The 19213-nt window shown below is 38.7% G+C and overlaps 1 protein-coding gene across 3 annotated transcripts; it reads right to left on the bottom strand.

Annotated features, from left to right (window-relative positions):
• Positions 1 to 1221: 1221 nt before the first annotated feature.
• LOC133996380 (neurocalcin-delta B) lies at positions 1222 to 18851 on the bottom strand. Of its 3 annotated transcripts, none has more exons than XM_062435937.1 (4): positions 18609 to 18851; positions 5772 to 6208; positions 4059 to 4164; positions 1222 to 3428 (listed from the first exon to the last, which is right to left on the bottom strand). In XM_062435937.1, exons 2-4 carry the CDS (start codon positions 6147 to 6149, stop codon positions 3334 to 3336), a joined length of 579 nt encoding a protein of 192 aa, XP_062291921.1. In that variant the 5' UTR covers positions 6150 to 6208; positions 18609 to 18851; the 3' UTR covers positions 1222 to 3333. The 3 variants fall into 3 exon arrangements, with proteins under 3 accessions (XP_062291921.1, XP_062291922.1, XP_062291923.1); XM_062435938.1 differs by having other exon boundaries at positions 5772 to 6205; XM_062435939.1 differs by lacking the exon at positions 18609 to 18851 and adding an exon at positions 18028 to 18063.
• Positions 18852 to 19213: the final 362 nt, after the last annotated feature.

The raw sequence follows: 19213 nt of genomic DNA, 5'->3' as shown, positions 1-19213 counted from the left end.
CTCCGACACTGTTACACTATGAAGCATTTTCTGTGCAGGAGGAGGACCGTGACATTAATAAAAAAAAGAGGAACTGAAACAAATTGACATTTCAATTGTTATGAACTGGTTATATTTACTCTTCCTCTGCGCTGTGAGGAGAAATGACAGAGCACAGATCTATCTATCCACTCCACTTAATGACCCGTGCTGAATATTTTTATTGTATAAAAGAATTTGTACTTTTATTCTCATCCTGTACAGTCTTGTGTTTTTGCCAAATACACATCAGGAGTAGCCTCATGAAAACACCTGATGTACAATAACATAGCCACAGCTTCAATTAGTCATCTTTAAGTAAGTTAGCAGCTTCTTTGCATGACAGCCTTTTGTTTTTGTTAGTTGTATAATTATTTATTAATGCTTTAAATGACCCTTTGTTTGCATTTCTTTAGCAGTTTGTCCAAGAATTTCAAGTACTTTACATTTCAGTGGTCCTCTATAAGGGAGCTGGAGGAGTTTTTAAACAGCCTATCTCTATATTTCAGCTGTGTTGTAATGCTTTAATGTCAATAAATATACTGTTTCTGAAATGACTCAAAAATACTGTAAACAACTTCTGAGGGGTGACAAATGGCACTTGGTTGTTACGTAGCTCTCGTACAGTTGGCTGTGTTTTAAAAGAAATTAATAAAAAATATAAACATTGAGATGTCATCGTTTGGTAAAACAAAAAGTCTACAGCCATGGTGGCAGCTCTGTGAGGCTACACCATTTTCTTTGAGCTAAATGCAAACATGCTCATTCATTCAACATCTATAACGGGTTTATATTATAATATATATATATATACACACATAAATTATACATTATTTACAGGTGATTATACAATGGTTTTACCGGTCTGGCCCTCTTAAGATGAAATTGGGCTGTATGTGGCCCATGAACTAAAATGAATTTGATACCCCTTGTCTACCATCTTAGTTTAGGGTGTTTGTAAAACATTTCAATCAAAACTACAAATGTGAACATCATTAAAATCACCAGGATTTATCCTCTTAAGACAATAACTATCTGTAGAAAGTTTTATGGAAATATATCCAATAGCTGTTGAGATATTTCAGTCTGGATCAAAACTACAGCCATCCTTCTAGCATATCTAATTATGTGTATTAAATTCATATTATTCCTGTTTTAAAAAGAAAACAATCAGACAATCAGCTTTTTTCCCACTTTGTCTTTATTTGAATAACAAAATGGACATTCTACACAGAACACATAATGCAAGTTAACAATACAAAATCTACAAAATGATAGTGATAAAGTTTTTCTTTTTTTTGTTCGACAGGTAACTGTACAGTATAAATGGATACAATACTGTGTTTTCTTTTTCTTTTTTTAATTATTCATCTATATTTGGCACTTGACCACAAGATGCTATTGAAGTGAAATGTGGGACTGAAGTACCTGAAGTTATCACTTACAAGAAATGTGCAGAAGCTCAGAAAAATTGATCACAGTTGTCACATTCAATCAACCACCAGTAAAAATGACTGTGTCTCGTGTTGTTTTCAGACCAGTGAGGGTAAATAAGCAGGATAGAAACAGCAAAGAGCTATCAGTAAATCCTGTGAAATCCCTGTGGGGTTTTGGTGGAAGCTGCTGTTACTCACTACCAGTGTCAGTGCTTTTTAAGAGATTTTTGTTCTGTTAGTTTAATATCCAATACTGTGCGTCAAAGTTGTGTAATTTCCATCAACACAAGTTTTTTCTAAGAGTGCATATTCAAGATGTGTGACATCTGCCAAAGATGGTAAGATTTGTAGATGTTACTTTTGTACTTTAATGATGCGTACACCATTTTGGAGGCTGTAAACACACAGACGGACAGTACAGGAAAAACAAGCGGCTTCCTGGGAAACACGAAGTCAGTGGGGATGAAGCTGTGTAGCCATTTTTCTCACTTGTTGAAAAAGGGGGGAAAAAAAGAAGCTAAACACAATAATTGTATAAGTGAATGTTCAAAGCTGAGTTCATAGCAATACGTGTGGTCCTCTCCTCTTTTAACATCTCTATCATAAATATGAGTGAATATACTGTACAACTTTCTTTCATATCATAATTGTCAAGTAAAAGAAAAATAAAATTGTCACATTTCCAATAATTTATACGTCAAAATTCTTAAAGTGAATTTCTTCCGTTGCGGCGAACGGCCACAATGTTATCACAGAGTAAAAGAATATACAAGTACATACTATATATTCATATAACATCTAACTTTCTCTCTTTTTTTGCTTATACATTTGTTGAATCATATTTGGAGAAAGAGAATCACAGCTCGGTTTACATGCATATGTCAAGTTCATGTATTCATCAGTGTGTGTGTAGATATGTGGGTGTTTATGTGGAGTGTGTGTGTGCGCATGTGTTTGAATGTATGTTTGTGTGTGTGTGTGTGTGTGTGTGTGTGTGTGGATACAGAACTTGGCATAAAAAGTCACTTTCAATAACAACAGATGGTGTAATCTGTAGTCAAAATATTCCCCTTCATTTAAAAAGTCATTTTGGTTTGATGTAACATTCCTCCAAAATATACATTAAAAAAAGAAGAAAAAAAGGGGGAAAAAAAGCATTGTTCATGCCATCTAAAAAGCTTCTCTGTTAAAAAAAACTACATTTCCCAGATCTCCTGTCTACATAGCCACACTGCAAGCTGTGAACACTGGCCGTCCCAGACTCACATACTTCATTTCATCCAGTGTTAACACGCCGTTAAGACTGCAATACTTTGTAAAGATCTGTCCATCGTCACAGAACAGACGTGAGTCGGTTACACAGAGAATGAAACGAGCATAATTCCCTTTCACTCAGGAACAATGCTGTCAAAAAATAAAAAAATAAAAAGAAACAGCAAACTTGGACTCGGCTCAAATCTGAGGGGACCGATCGTACCTCGTGAATGTTGGATTATCCTCGCTGGCTGTCTTCTCAGACAGAGTTAGCACAGCTTTGATTCAGTGTTGAACAAGTCTTTGATGGGATTGGAGTCTTTTGAGTTATATTTGTACCGCAGGAGACTCGTGTTGACTGGAGCTTCAGCCCGGGCATAGAGGCGCATGTACTGTATGTGCATGTGAGCATCTGAGAGATTATTTACGCATTGGGGGCTTTGGTATTATTTTGTATGTACAGTAGCATGTTGTGTATGTGTCTGTACGTGTGTGTGTCGTTGCATGCACCTCTATAGCTCAGGTGAACAAATGTCAAAGATATCAGGTGGATCAGCCAAGAGAGATTCTGAAAACCTTGTTAAATTAAATCAAACTGCAACAGGGGGGAAAAATGTCCAGGCGTCTACTGTCCAGCGCTGCTGGGGTCGCACTGAAGCAGCCGGACGATGGAGGGGTCGTTCTTCGCTCCCTCGACAAACTCCTCCAGGGAGAGTTTACCTGAAAGAGACACAGAGAGAAGCAGGGATTAGAGTTCACAATCTTATTATCTTGTTTATTCATTGTAGGAAATCAAAAATAGATAAAATCAGAACAAAGATCAAAATTTTCCCAGAGGTGATGTAACACATAAAATTCATTCTTTCAGTCCTTTAAAACAATTATTATTCTCTCTTTTTTCCAGTTTATTTATTTAAAAATGCTGACTGGCTGGGAGGCAGGCACCTTCCAGTCTATTGCTTGTTTTTGCAACAAAAAGCAATATCTGATGTGTGTGTGTGTTCGGAAACAGAATTTTTCTTTAATTATGTTCAATTATTACCTTTTGAGGCAGCTTGATTAGCGAGAATATGCTTCAAGTTATGTGCTTGGGGTCAAATCAATCAGCTACCTGTGAGGATTCTCACGTGATCTCATGAATCCAGCTGCCTCGCAAGGTAAGACGGTGAAACAGTATTTTTTTTGAAAGCTCCTGCCCCTTTTCCAAACACAACTCTCCAGATTTGTTTGTTTGTTTCTGTGTAACAAACCATCTGGGGCGTCAGGTTAGTTCAGTCGCAGGCTGTAAAGAACCTACAGTTTCAACAACAAGCCCTGCAGCGGTAGTTAGACACAGCGAAGACATCTTACCATCTCGATTTGTGTCCATCTGCCTGAAGATCTTATCTGTGCGTTTCTCAGGTGTGGACTCATCCTCAGGCATCTTCATCACAGATGACACCATCTTGTAAATGGCCTGTAGACAGAGGGAGCAGAGAGGGACACAGAATAAGTATGATTGACTCAAAACCTGTATGCATCTGTAAAAAATAGCAGTTTCAGCGAGTAAAGTCCTTACATGTAAGAATGTTTAATGCATTTCAAGAAGTAGATCAAACTTTTACAGTTAGACTGAGTCATATCTGACACCGATGATGAAGAGAGTGTGTCCTCTAATCTTATTTAACATCAGAGTTGCTCTGGCCAGAAGCACAACTGCGAGCAACGCTGTATTGTTGCAAAGCAGAGGAAAAAGAAACTCTCAGTGAAATATTTATGGCCTATCAGTCAACTTATCTCTGCTGGGAGGAAGAGAGATAACCGAGGCTCAGAAGCCTGATATGACTGCAAAGAAACAAACAGGAAGTATTTGCAATGAAAAAAAACAAAACGGTTAATTTTGTTTTTTTCAGTAGATAATCAAAAAACATGACCATGTTTGCCTGGCTGTTTATGTTTTTGAGATATTTAAAGCAGCAGCTGTCAGCATTCTTACAATCTCTCTGATTGAGACTTAAAAACAACAGTCCTCACAATCAATGTCATCTTCTCTCTGACCCGCGATGCTAACCCGATCAGCTGTGTGCACGAGCATCCATGACACAGACATTTAGATCCTGATCAGGAGTGCAGGTCGTTAGTTAGTGAGTGTATTGACTTAGTTTTTAATTAGCTGATCAATCACTTTGTCTATAAGGTGAATAAAGTTGCAGCAACAAAATCTACTAAAACTATTTAATTACATTTAACGATAAGAAGGTGAAGGAGAAAGTAGTAACTGATATTTATACTTATATTCACATATTATAGGTGAAGTTGTACCAGATCTACTCTCTACTCTGCTTCTAAGACGAGTAACTTGAAAACAGTTTTTGACATTTTATAGAGAAAAAATGTATCAGTTAATGTAAAAAATGATTAAACGCAGCCCTGTACTGGCCTGACTGTTCATCAATCATATGAGAGCATCCCTACACATCAACCAGCTGCTAACTATATATACGAAGAAAGGGATTACACTTTCTTTGGCATTATTCTCGGTTTAACGCCGTCACGTGTGATGTAAATGTGTAAATGATTGCTGGGTGGTGTGTGTGTGTGTGTCTGAAGTCTCATCCAAAAAGTCGAGGAGCCTGCTTGAAACAGTTTATTATAAAGTGACACTGGAGGAAACGGTGGGGGGGACGGGGGGACGTTTCACTTGAACTGCACAGCTGTTGGATGTAACGCTGAGTCAAACTGAGGATCAGAGGAGGAGGGCCGCTCCCTTCTAGAAATACACAGCGGCTCTGGCTTATTTTGAGACGTCTGAGGACCTGAGAGGAACTGCTGGTTTCTAAAATTACACAGCGGCCGGTTTTCCTGCTGTGGGCAGTCAAATGGCGCAGAACACAGAAGCAGATGGATATATGATGTAGCAGCTGGTGTGGAAGGCTGAGCAAAATGTTGCTTCACTGCGCGAGTAGTTCATGACCGGGGAGCATGCCGCTAACATGATGGTATGCAATGGCCACTGGAAGATGGAGGGATATTGAAAGATAGAGATTAAAGAATATAAACAAGAGAAATACACATCAGACCCACCGATACAATCTCCAGCATCTCTGCCTTGCTGATGTACCCGTTGCCATCCAGGTCGTACATACTAAACGCCCACTTCAGCTTCTGGTCCAGGCGGCCACGTGAGGTCACACTCAGGGCGATGATGAACTCCCTGAAGTCGATAGTCCCGTCTCCGTTGGCGTCAAACGTGCGGAAGACGTGCTCGGCGAACTTGGAGGCGTCGCCGTATGGGAAGAAGTTGGCGTAGATCTTCTTGAACTCCTCCATGGAGAGCGCACCGCTGGGGCAGTCCCTCAAGAAGCCCTTGTACCACTCCGTGATCTCATGCTCGGTGAAGTCCGTGTTGTCCATCAGGTCCTGCATCACGTCGGGACGGAGCTTGCTGTTCTGTTTGCCCATGGTCGTTGCTTGTGTTGAGGCGGTGGGTGATTTGAGAGCGTTGGTGGCGATTTAGACTGCTGACATTGAGAAAGAAAGAAAGAGAGAGAGAGAGGAGAGAGAGAGAGAGAGAGAGAGAGAGAGAGAGAGAGAGAGAGAGAGAGAGAGAGAGAGAGAGAGAGGTCATTATAATTCCTCTTAAATGACCTTCATCATACAAGAAAATAAATAATTCAGGGAGAAAGGACGGTGACATAAAAAGGAAATAAAAAGCACAGTCTTCATGTATTTTCACACCTTAAATGTGCAAAAAAAGTTGGTTTCACATCTCTTATAAAAAGGTAGAAACAAATCCATTCATAAAACACCGAAAATACAGTTTAAACCTGCAATAACTGATTTTGACTATGTGGGAGCAGCAGAAACAGGCTGTAGACACAACATTGACACATTATCACTTTTTAAGTCTGTTTATATCTCCAGCAGTCCCAGTCTTTCTTTTTTTTTTCCTCTTAAGGAGACTTAAATAGGGTTAGTTTAGTTTGGTATAAGCCTTGAACAACATCATTCTTTTTCATTTATTTTGTTTCCGTCTCGCAACAAAACTCAAACTAACGTGACCCCAACATCACAGCGATGACTGGTGGAAAAGCAAGACTGATTGAGTTGTTGAGCATGTGGTCTCGGGCAGATGCAGAGCCAAGTCCTCCTACATGCACTTGAAAGGCGAGACCACCAAATGTTTTCATGGTGCAGAGCCACCACAGACCTACAACCACACCCAACACGCTCACGGTGTAACGCACACGCTGAAACGCTGCAGATGCAACTTCCATTTCCTGCAGGAACTCACATGAAATCCACATCCTCTGTATTAATAGTCTAAATTGTTTATTGACCCAGTTTTGATGAGGTATTCATCAGTGTTATAAAAAGAAATCACTTCTCTGTAGCCAACGAGCTCTTTGCATGAAGTGAACAGGGAGTCTTAACCCTCAGCTGAGGACACAGTGCATCATCTAACCCTGCAGCTAATGTGCTTAGCACTTCTCTTGTCAGGCCGCTAGCTGCTGCTGAGCTCTCCACACTAAAGACAAGAGGGAAGCTGTTCTAAGCTTAGCCGAGGATAATGACAGATAAAATCAGCAAGGTCGGTCCAGGCCAAAGCAAATTAGGGTGCAGGTAGCTTGTTCCAGGAAGGGAAAGTAAGATGTCGCCTCTGTGTTCCCAGCTAATTATTGGACTTTATTTGAAGATGATGCATCTTAATTATTAAACAGGATCATTCATAAAACGTGAAGAAATAAAGATTTTTTTCACCTCATGACATCTACTTACTAAATTTAGCTCTAAACCACTTCAGGATCAATTATGTATTTACTGACTGAGCAACTCTCATACAGGTACATACTCATTGATTTCACTGTATGCATTATAGACTGTTACCATGACAACTGAGTGTTGCTCATTAAGCTGATCCATTAATTGATAAAAAAGAGAAAAGAGCCATCGTGTTTACTTCCCTGGAAAAGTGGCTGCTTAAGTGGAGATAAATATATGCTCTTCTTGCCAGTAACAACGAAGTTTAATGAAAATGCACTCAGAGCTTCTCGAACTGAACAGGAACCGAACAAATATGGAGGCAAATACACAAACGGGGGGTGTGTGGGGGGGGGGTTGTCAGGGAAACATGACGACACCAATTCAGCAAAACTGGAATTAAACTTGCTCCCTTTTCATTAGTTTTGTTAACATATTTGTCTCTCTTTATGTCTCTAACACTTTAATACTCTATAAACAGACGGTTAAAATCCTTTAATTAACTCAGAGTAAACATTGTGGTGGCAACCTCTATAATTAGTTCCTCGCTGGCTACCTGAAGTTCACTTTAACAGTACTGTGAATGCTAGAGCTGCGTGAATAGGAGATTAACACCTGTTTACACACTCCTCATTCTCCTTCTCCTCCTCATCATCATCATCATCAGCAGTGATCCACCACTGTGAAGAGCTAATACTGGTTCAGACTGTCTACCTTTAAATGAGACTGAATATTGACCTGATACTGACAGAGTTTGGGGGCTCACAGGTGTAGTTTAAGGAAATAGTACACACAGGTGTTTTCACTTATTTTATTTAATAATTAAGATTTCTGTTGAAATGTTGAAACTGATTCACATCTCTTTCACTTTTCTGCTAAGGAGGGCAGTTTATTTGCAATGATTAGTTGTTTAATTAAGTAGACAATCTACAGAACATTAATTGGCAACTATGTTGATCAACTGAATGCTGATTAATCTTTTAATGAGCAAAAATGCAAAATATTCAGAGGTTGGAGCTTCACAAATGTGAAATTTTAAGGTTTTTCTGTCATACATGATAGTAAACTGGGAAAAGATATTTTCCTTTATTTAAAATGACAAAACAAATAATTGATGGTTTACACATTTATAGTTCTTTCTCACATATTATATTTTGACAAGTCAGTCAGAAAAAGCCAATAAAAATAAACAAATTAACGCTTTCTATTTCTGCTTTCAGAGTGCTGGTGTTGTACATGCTGGTCACATTATCACTGGGGCAGAAGGAACAGACGGAGCCATCGTTAATGTTATTAGGAACACCTGCACCTTCCCCTCAACAAGAAGTCAAAATGCTTGGTGAGAAGCTTGTCATTGCCCTCCCAGTTTCAACCTGAGCAGGAGTTTCCCCAGGTGTTTTGTTAAAGACAGGAGATTCATATCATCCCATTGCTGAATGGAATAATATGAAAATCTAATTTTCAGATTGTCAAATCGAGTTATATCGCTCCTGTTTTAGACAGATAGAAAAAGTAAACAAGCAAACACTTGTGGATCACTTGTCAGCTGATTTCACGGGTGAATCTGGAGCGTGTCAAATTAGATTTGCCGTATGACGATGACAGAGACCGCTCTGCTGCAGCACAGCACGAGTAATACCAGCTCGCACAAGGAAAGGAAGATGTGGCATTTTGTTCAACTTCAATCTCAACTTTATTGAGCCAGAGGGGAAATTTAAGTTACAGCCAAACATGAAATAAGGAAAAGAAGGGCTGCAACTAACTATCACTTAATTTACTGATTTAACCTGCCAGATTAATAATTGTATCTTTTAAAAATATCCAGAACTAGTGAAAAATGTTTTTTAAATATTGCTACAAAGGTAGTGGTGACCTCTTGTTTGGTCTGATTAACAATCCAAATCTAAAGATATTCAGTTTAGTGTCACATATGACACAGAAAATCCTCACATCTGAGAAGCTACAACCAGTACTTTTTCTTTTTTTTTTTAAATGATGAAAATGATTATTCAGTTATTAAAACAGTTGCAGATTACTTTCATGTCGATCAACTAATCAACTTATCATTGCAGGTCTACACAAAACACACTAAAATACACAAAGTATGCTGTAAATATAAACCATGCTAAAACCTGCTACATATAAATCGCATGAACTACAAAATACAGTATGTAAAATATTTTAAGATGACACCTTTCTGCTTTTAATGAGCTTCCAAATGATATACTCATACTTCTGAAAGATCTAAATAAGTCCTTAAAACTCAAATTCAAAGTCAAAACATTTAATGTGCAGTAACATGGATAGTATTTGATTTTTCTACCACAAGCCAGCTTCACTTTGAGGAACTGGTTTTAACTCACAACAGAGCATCTCACACACACACACACACACACACACACACACACACACACACACACACACACACACACACACACACACACACACACACACACACACACACACACACACACACACACACACACACACACACACACACACACACACACACACACACACACACACACACACACACACACACACACACACACACACACACACAAACACCCAGTTAATCAACTGCTTGGACGCATCCTGACTACCTCCATTAATTTCATTCATAAACTCAATTATTGGTGTGATGCAGTGAGCGGGACCACCACATAGTCTGCAATCTGCATTTTTAATTGCTTAATGGATTGTGGAGCGTTTCTATGATTATTGAGGCTGTGTTGTCATGACGACTGGCCTTACAATAACTTGTTTTTGGCAGCATGCAGACTTAAAATCAACCCAACATATTACTTTACATAGTGCCTTTTATTCACAATAGCATTTAATTACAGTTTCTGCGAAGGCTGGCGGCTTGTGTAATTGTTTTGCTTTTAGCTGCCGTGCTAATCATTCGGACTCCTTCCAGCCAGACTGTTTACACATTAACGTGGAGCACAGCACCGACTACAATTTTCTATCTCTCTCTCCATTACATCTAAATGAGGTTGGAAAGGTTAATTAGTGCTGTTCTTAATGGCTTTGCAACAACAGGACACGAGTTACAGTGTCTATTAAGTCCAATGTCTGACATTTCAAATATGTTTTAAACTACAGCTGGAACAAAACAGCTTCCATTATTGATCAGATGATGATGATGATTTTTTTCAGATTATTTGATTGTTTAGTCTATAAAATGTCAGAAAATTGCTTATCATTATTTCCCAGATTGCTTTTTTCCTCAGAACAGGAATTCAAAACACAAACATATTGAATTTATAACTGCATGAAACAAAGAAAAGCAGCAAATCTTCACACATAGCAGGCAGGAAGCTTCTAATGTTTGAACAATAAATTACTAATAATCCCTATGGATTCATTTTCTGTCTATCTACTAAACCTTTCAGCAGTATTTGTAACTAATAACAAATATTAGAGTTAAAAATGACTTAGATGTAATGTGTCATAGAGTCAATTAGTCGATTAACCGCTCGATCTATTAATCATTTCAAATATTTTTAAGCAAAATTTGCAAAACATTTCCTTGTTCCAGCTGCTAAAAGCTGAGGAATTGTTGTATTTTCTTCTTTATATATTACTTTTCAGTAACTGAAAGCCTATTAGAGCAAATTTCCACGTCTACTTTTCCTATCATTCCCTTCTACTTCTCCTTTGATGGTCAGTTATTCATATAAAATTGAATCAAGTGCAATTCGTCTCACAATTAAAGCTCAGCTCATTGGCTGTTAGTCATCATGTCCAAAATGTGCTTGATAAAGATAAAGAACCCTTCATTTCTGTGTGTGTGTGTGTGTGTGTGTGTGTGTGTGTGTGTGTGTGTGTGTGTGTGTGTGTGTGTGTGTGTGTGTGTGTGTGTGTGTGTGTGTGTGTGTGTGTGTGTGCCCTGTGCCTGGGTACAAATATAACTTGCTTTGGACAAAAGCAGCTTAATGTGTACTTTAAAAGAAGAAATGACGGGATGAGAGCTCAGACCTCCACATAACATCAAGTACCCTAAGAACTCTGCTATTTCTGGCAGCCGTAGTCTCTGAGATCACTGCCTACAATTAACCGTTAAGACTCTTACCTCCTGCTGCTGCTGGCAGACCTGTGGTGGCACCGTTACGTAACAAAGGCTTTAATAAGTGGACAGGTCACATGGTTAAGTGACACCCTGAACGACCACCTTCTTAGGGTCAGGACAAGCGAGACAGAGTCGTCACCTCCTCGGACTGAGTAGTATTATCCAGAACAGAACAGACTGTCACTTTCCGTTTCTAATGAGAGCGTGCACATGTCCACCTCCCCTCGGACATTTTGTGTTCAGAGTTTGACGCCTTTAGTAGGAGACGAGATGAGCTTTGAGACAGATTTAACTCCGGGAACCATTAACTGAATTATTAATACAGCTACTGATCCTTTCCTTTAACTAAATAATCAATTAACCAGCTAATCATTTCAGCTCTAATTCCTATAAAATATGAATGATATCAAATAGGAGACAAAAAGCATTAAAACACACCCACTAATGGCAGAGTAATATTGTTAGATCAGGAAATATCTGATCATAGAACATGTTAACATGCCGAAAAATCAGACCAAGCATTCAACACTTAGATACTTTCAATACTTTATCAATACACTATTCGGCTGTTGCGGTTTCAGTATCCACTGAATGTGTTCTCAGGTTTTTTTCTTTTAAAAGACACTCATCTATTTACTACTTCAATACTGACATTAAACAAGATTTCTGCATTTTCCTAAACTTTGAGCAACCCAGACAAAAATCCCACACACACACACACACACACACACACACACACACACACACACACACACACACACACACACACACACACACACACACACACACACACACACACACACACACACACACACACACACCGCCTCATCCTCGCTGCCACTATTTTAGCTGAACGGCTGAATCATTCTTCTCTGCTTGAATCAGATGTCCTCCACGCAGCTTTCAGCCCAGAACATCTTGTTGCTCTCTTATGTAACAGGCAGAAGTCTCCATTTAAATCCTGCAGGTAAATCTCAACCTAAGAGTCCTACAGATAATCCAAAGAACATAGATAGCAAAAGAGAGCTGGAGGACAGGAGGAGGGGTCAACAGTGAGTGAAAGAGTCCTGATCACAGATAGCAAGCTTATAGATGAAGCCTTCATAATGCAACATGATCCGTGTGTGACAGCTGTGAGAGGCCGCAAAGCTGAGGCCGCTTATTCTTGACCTAACAGACGAGCAGTTATTACACCTGCAGGATGCGCAACCTGATACTCGCCCACGGCTCAGAAATTAGATCATTATGTTTCATTTCGGCTGTGATAAGACAGAGGAACGACAACTTTACCCGTCTTCAGATTATAGCCGAGGACTAATTTGAACAACATGAGACGCTGTGGTTTGAGTCAACATTTGATGTGTGGCTCGTGTGTGTGTGTGTGTTTCCACATCTGATTAACAGCGTGATGAGCACCATAAACATCTGTTGCTGTTTTAATCTTTAAATTTATCTTGTATTTACATCTGCTAGAAAACTGACACTTTTATCATTTCTGATGCATAATCTGAGATTAAAATTAAAACTGAAAAGGGTTAGGTTTACATGTTTAGTCATCTGTTGTGGTAGAGTGTTGTAAGATGTGAACACACAGTCACTGTAAATGGACTTTTTATACACACTAATAAGTCTTAAAAATGCCAAATAAGTCTGTTTAAAGGTCAATAACATGATGCAACACAGTGTCACAGTGTAACCAGTATTTCTTCATAAAAATCTGATTATACACAGGAAAATAAATGTGGACTAAAATGTGGAATAAATATAATCCACTTTTGCGTCCCAAGCACTGTGGTTTTTAACATATTTTACATCATTCATCACAACTTATTTAGAAAAAAATGGTTGGTTTTAGGATATGTCCTGCTTAATATTATATATATATATATATATATATATATATATATATATATATATATATATATATATATATATATATATATATATATATATATATATATATATATATATATATATATATATATATATATACAAAATGCTTTAAAATTTAAATGTAGAACTACTCCAAGACTTTTTCTTTTCATTTGATGTTTTAAAATGAAGTAATTATTTTTTATAAGTGCACTTAAATACACTGTAGGTGGATACAATACTTAATATTGATCATTCTGTTGTGGTTACACCATTTGATATCAGCATCCAGTCTTACATTTTGTAAAAAACATACATTTCAAATTAAATAAAACCAACAAAAATACTAAATATACCTTTTAACAAACCTGATGCTGCTTTTAAGACATTTTAAACCAGCAACATTAACATATGTTAGTGTGAAATTACTCTTATATTGCAAAGCCCATGTCATCTCATGCTCCTTAAGTGCATCTTGTTAGCAAATAAATTATTAAAGATGTGACCTTTCATACAGCGTAGATTGCTCTGACTGCTCCAAAGATCAAAAATCATTTTAATTGCACCTTTCATCAACAACAAGCAGCTAAAAAGTTATGGATTTCGGCTTTAAATACCACTGTAATTACATATTTTGAAAAGAGCTTTTTTAGATTTTGTTAGAAGGGATTTTTTCTGACGTTGCTGCACCACACTCACAGTCAATGTCAAGAGGGATGGAGCAGCTCATATTCCACAGACGGAGAGGAAACACTGGACCTGGTTCAAGCTGGCTGCAGCTATAAGCTCAACAATGTTACTGCAGATTTATGTGGTGTCCTTCGCTCCGTTTCTTTTTATACCAGGTTACATCCTTGCTGTCATGTTTATTTTGTTGTAGATGACAGGGTGGAATGACATTTGATTTAATATAAATGTATCATTTCAGTGCCGTTAATCAAAGCTCTCACCAACAGGAGTAAGATCCTGACAGAGGCTCTTGACTCATGACCACACTTTCTACCTCTCACTTACATTTCCTCAACTGCAGCTTTTGAGCAACTTCTGAGTAAACACCTAAAACTAACCTCTACTGATAAAGGCAGCCGTGCACAAGAAACTCAAATAAAATATGCTACAAAACATAAAATCATGCATCAGAAGCACAGAGAGAGAAAGTAAAAACACATCTCAACAACAACTTGCAGCTCTCCTCAAACATCTCGGCACACACCTACTTGTGGTTACAACCTGTCGGCGATCACCTGTCTGATCAGCAGCCACATTTCAATTCAAACTGGCACCAAAAACGCTGCTGCAGTGTTTAGGCAGCAGCAGCAGCAGCTTTGGGAGCACCCGTGCTCACGTTACAAGTATCGTGACTGACGAGTTCTCTTTGGTACGGCATGCTTGAGTGGCTCCTTGAATATCTGACTGCAATTCTATCTCCTGTGTTATTTAGTGTAAGGTCAGAGCCGGTCCACTGCTGGTCCGGCCTGTACCGGAGTCTGACTGCTGAGGAAAACCACAGATGTTTTGCTGAATGTTTCCTTTTGTAGACGTCAGGAAAATGGGAATCCTAAGCTCTAAATGAAACCCGAGTTAGAGCAATTTATAGCTGGGTCAAAAGGCCTCGGAATAAAGGTTTGTAAAAGTGAGATAAGAGCACAAACGGGCTGAAATCTGAAATTAAATAAAAAGTTTAGCAGCAATAAAAAAAGCAATATTTCTGACTACCTGCTCCAATTGAGTTGAGTCTCATATTACAGACAGCTGTAAATCACAAAAAAATGTTTTGTTTGTGTTTGTGTGTATGGGTTTGTTTGTGGGATGAAGATGTCAACAGTCCTGTGACACATACATCATCTAGTTTTTGTAGCTTCCTAGATGTAGATTCATATCAAAACTCAAAAGGTCAAGTCACTCCTTAAACTTAAACCACAAACTTTTATAGCAAACACTCAACTTTCAAGCCACAACTTCCTCTAACACCTCTTTATGCTTGGGTTTATTACAATACTGCCTTCATTATTGCCTCTATCTGTCATTTCAATGGATGTCAGTAGAATCTGATAGTGGTGCAATTAAGGTGGTTTTCTTATTGTGGAGATTGAAGCAGAAATGTCTAGAAAACAGACCCCCCCTCTCCCACCAAAAAGGAAAAAGAAATGCCCACTTGTCTGTTAACAGCATTTCTCTCTTTCCACAAATGTTTCCAAAAAAATGAAAAAACCCATCCATCCTGCTGTGGAGAAATCCGACGCACAGCAACTTCATCATAATGCAGCACACATGCGCTTCCATTGTCAGCCGGGGAGCTTCGTGCGTCAAAGCGCTGCAGAAAACCACATTCATGACAGAGAAGCTATTATGAGGGAGCGAATGAGAACAAGATAGAAAAAAGAAAAAAAAGAAAGTGTCAATGACAACAACTGCAAGAAGGCAGGAAGGGCTGCAAAAAAAGGGACTCAGGACTGGACAAACACACACACGTCACTGTAAACACACTTGCAGCAAATTGTCACTGATTGCATGCGGAGAGTGATGTTTACTTTACGCCGAACATCTAAATGTGCCTTTCTGTTGAACAGCCGGAGCGCTGTTGTAAAGACAAAAGGCTGCAGAGATGGAAATGTCAATCTGCCCCGATGACTAAACAACTCCCACACCTCTCTCTGCCAGCGATATCTGCTGCACAGCTTGGGAGAAATGCAGCTTCTTCTTTTTTTTTGTTAATCCCAAATATCATCAGGCTTTTCTAATTCTCTCCTCCTTTTTCTTTCATCCTCCAGTCAGTTTCTCGCTGCTGATCTTCCACTAAATCCTTGCGATGCTTGATTTCTCTCGCTCTCCTTTTTTCTCTAAAAAAGCTCTGATTCAATTCAAAGAGAGCACTAACCGCTGCCCAGACGAGCCTTAACTACAAAGGATGCTGCCAATGTGGCCCCAAAACAAACCCGCAGGACACCAACGCCACCAAAAATAGATCTCATGTACAAATTTAGCGTGTATTTGTAAGCATTCTGCATCTTGAAATGTTTGGAGGGATGCTTTTTTACACCAAGGGGGCTATTATCGGCTGACTCCACCCTTATGTCAGCACCTCTACGGGTCTGTAAATGTTCTTGCTATGTTGTGTCGGCTGCCTGAGGTAAAGAGGAGTAGCTGGACAGCGTTTTTCAATTCAATTTTAGTTGAAATCTCCATAAAAAAACATGTAAAGCTTTCTAGATGATGTGGAGCAAAACTAAATAGTGTAATTTCAGTCTTTGTGTGTATTTTTCTCTTATTTTTCTGCGTCTAAAGCTTTCATCTTCTTTCTGCGCCGTCGCCCTTCCCTGATCATCTCATTTTAGTGGGAACGCCAGAGGAAATTCAACCATCATCACAGGGTCTTGATTACATCCCACATCCAAAACCAAAACCAAAACATTCAATTACCACGAGCCACCAGCCAAAAAAAAAAAAAAAAGAAAGGAAAGAAAGTAAATTTGCACAGGGTCAAGTAAGGTCTCTTAATTCTACAAGCCACTTTGAGAGGCAGCAATCTCATCTTCAGTCCATTTAATCCTCAGACCTACTTCAGCTACTTAATTGTCTGCTGGACACCTGAAACCAACATGCTTCACTGATGAAAAGCTATTTAATGTAATAGAAATAATGAGTTTTCTTGTCGATTTGATTGCTTTTTTCCCTGACTAATTGATTCAACATTTATTCTAAAAACTGTCAAATGGTGAGTATTTTCCCCACTGTTGAAACAAAACCAAAATTTATACAATTTCCTGTTATATAAAACTGATAAAAAGATGAAATTTCTCACATGTAGGAAGCAAGACTTGATACATTTGCTTAATAAATTATTTTAAAAACAAATTAATTATCAAAATTGAGTTGTCTGGTCTTCTGATTGTCTCAGTTAGGTCTACAAATTACATTTATTTTCATTATCTACTAATCGTTTGATTTATAAGATGCAAGAAAATAGATAAAAACAGCTGTCAACTTTTATCAGAGCCAAAGGTGACGTCTTCAAACTCTCTGACCAACAGTTTAAAATCCAAAGATCTTAAGTTAGCTTCAATATGAGACAAACACAAGCAGAAAATCTTCACAATAGACAAGCGAGTTCATATTTGGCATTTGTGTTTGAAAATATACTTTAAAGTTACTAATGGATAATCAAGACTAATTTCTGATTTTAAAAAATTCTGTCAAGTGACTGATCGACTGGTTGCTTTGCCATTTCTTTCTTGTGCTGTTACTTTTTTCCAAAGTCATGAAATACATTTAACAGATTTACTTAAATTTAATGCTGCAACAATTAATTGATAAGTTGTCAACTATTAAATAAGTCACCAACTAATTTGATAGTCTAATAATTGTTTAGTTTCTTTAGTCTTATGTGACAGTAAACTGAAGATCTGTGGACTTTTGTGGAAATAACAAGAAATAAAAAGATATCATTCAAGGCTTTAGGAGACAGTGATCAACATTTTTCACAATTTTCTGCCATTTTATGGACTGATCTAATCAATTAACCGAGAATAATAATAACACTAGACTGTGACTGCACACTGACAGGATATGGATGAGAGGGAGGGGAACGACACACACACACTCATTCACAGTAAAATAAACATTTCTGCTCACTTGTCAAAGTGAAGCACCCCCAGGGCAACAATGCTATACCTCCCCTTTCCTGCTTTAAATCCACTGACTGACTGATGTGTATTTGCTGAAATGAGACACCCTGCCTCACTCAGCCCTGTGTGTGTGTGTGTGTGTGTGTGTGTGTGTGTGTGTGTGTGTGTGTGTGTGTGTGTGTGTGTGTGTGTGTGTGTGTGTGTGTGTGTGTGTGTGTGTGTGGTTACAGGACTCTTTCACTTCCTGTATCTCACTCATGCTACACTTTAACAAGGGAGAGAGTGTGCGGACTACAAGCCTCTCTCCGGGCTCATCTGAAAGAGGTTCATATGTAGGACAGGAGGCAGGAGGAGAAGCCTCATCCGATTAGACATGTAGGTAAAGCTGGAGCTGCTGCAGTGCAAAGTTGTGGAGGAGGAAAATGTATTGTGTTCAAAATCCTGTCACATTACATCGTTTTAAACCTGTAAAAGAAACTGCTTCAACCTGCACAGCTTCATCTCACCTGAACATACAAGCAAAACACACACACAAAAAGTAACAGGAAGCGGAGCGAGCGTAACGGGCACAATATAGCGACAACTTACCTCTTAGTTGTGAAGTTAAGGTGTTTTAAAAAGTCTCCTGTTAATAGTCCATAACCTTGCAGCGAAGCAGTCAAAAGTTTTCTGAGACGACAACAGGTTGCAGGAGCCACACACTCACTAACACACTCAAGAGAGGGACAGAGAAGGACAGAGAGCTGTGAGTTTCCCGGCTCCTTTCAGTCCAAACTCCAGCAGGCTTTTTCCTTCAGCTGCAGCTCAGGCTCCGCTTAGCCCTGCAGACTCTGGCCGTGACGTCAACCCTTCGCATCACGTGGGGTGGGGGCGGCGGCCAATGGGAGCCGTCGTTGTCCTGGCAACAAAAACCTAGGCATCTGTATGGCGATAAGCGTGTTAAAGTTTGCACACAAGTTTAACGTTTTCTTTACCAATGAAGTCAATAAAATAGGTTTAAAACGTGATTTTGAGTGTAATTTATTGCACTGTGGAAGTGTTGTGTCCTCTAAATATCTCATGAACATGAGTAAACTATGAGGTTGACATGAAGATAAGATAAGATGTTCCTTTATTAGGCTAGTCCCACAGTGGGGAAATTTACATTAGTGCAGCAGCAAGTGGGTAGCAAAAAAAAAATAGAAAGAGCATCA

The sequence above is a fragment of the Scomber scombrus genome, chromosome 16 (assembly GCF_963691925.1).
Source record: "Scomber scombrus chromosome 16, fScoSco1.1, whole genome shotgun sequence".
In the NCBI taxonomy this organism is placed as follows: domain Eukaryota; kingdom Metazoa; phylum Chordata; class Actinopteri; order Scombriformes; family Scombridae; genus Scomber; species Scomber scombrus.
The sequence above is the reverse complement of the archived record's forward strand: the minus strand, read 5'-3'. Positions and strand labels throughout refer to the sequence as shown.

What these genes read in the sequence shown, in the direction of transcription:
- LOC133996380 (XM_062435937.1), bottom strand. Translation starts at nt 6,149, where the DNA reads ATGGGCAAACAGAACAGCAAGCTCCGTCCCGACGTGATGCAGGACCTG. An exon ending in AGATGCTGGAGATTGTATCG is followed by an intron (nt 4,165 to 5,771) that starts GTGGGTCTGATG and finishes CTCTGTCTACAG; the next exon opens with GCCATTTACAAGATGGTGTC. An exon ending in GATGGACACAAATCGAGATG is followed by an intron (nt 3,429 to 4,058) that starts GTAAGATGTCTT and finishes TGTCTCTTTCAG; the next exon opens with GTAAACTCTCCCTGGAGGAG.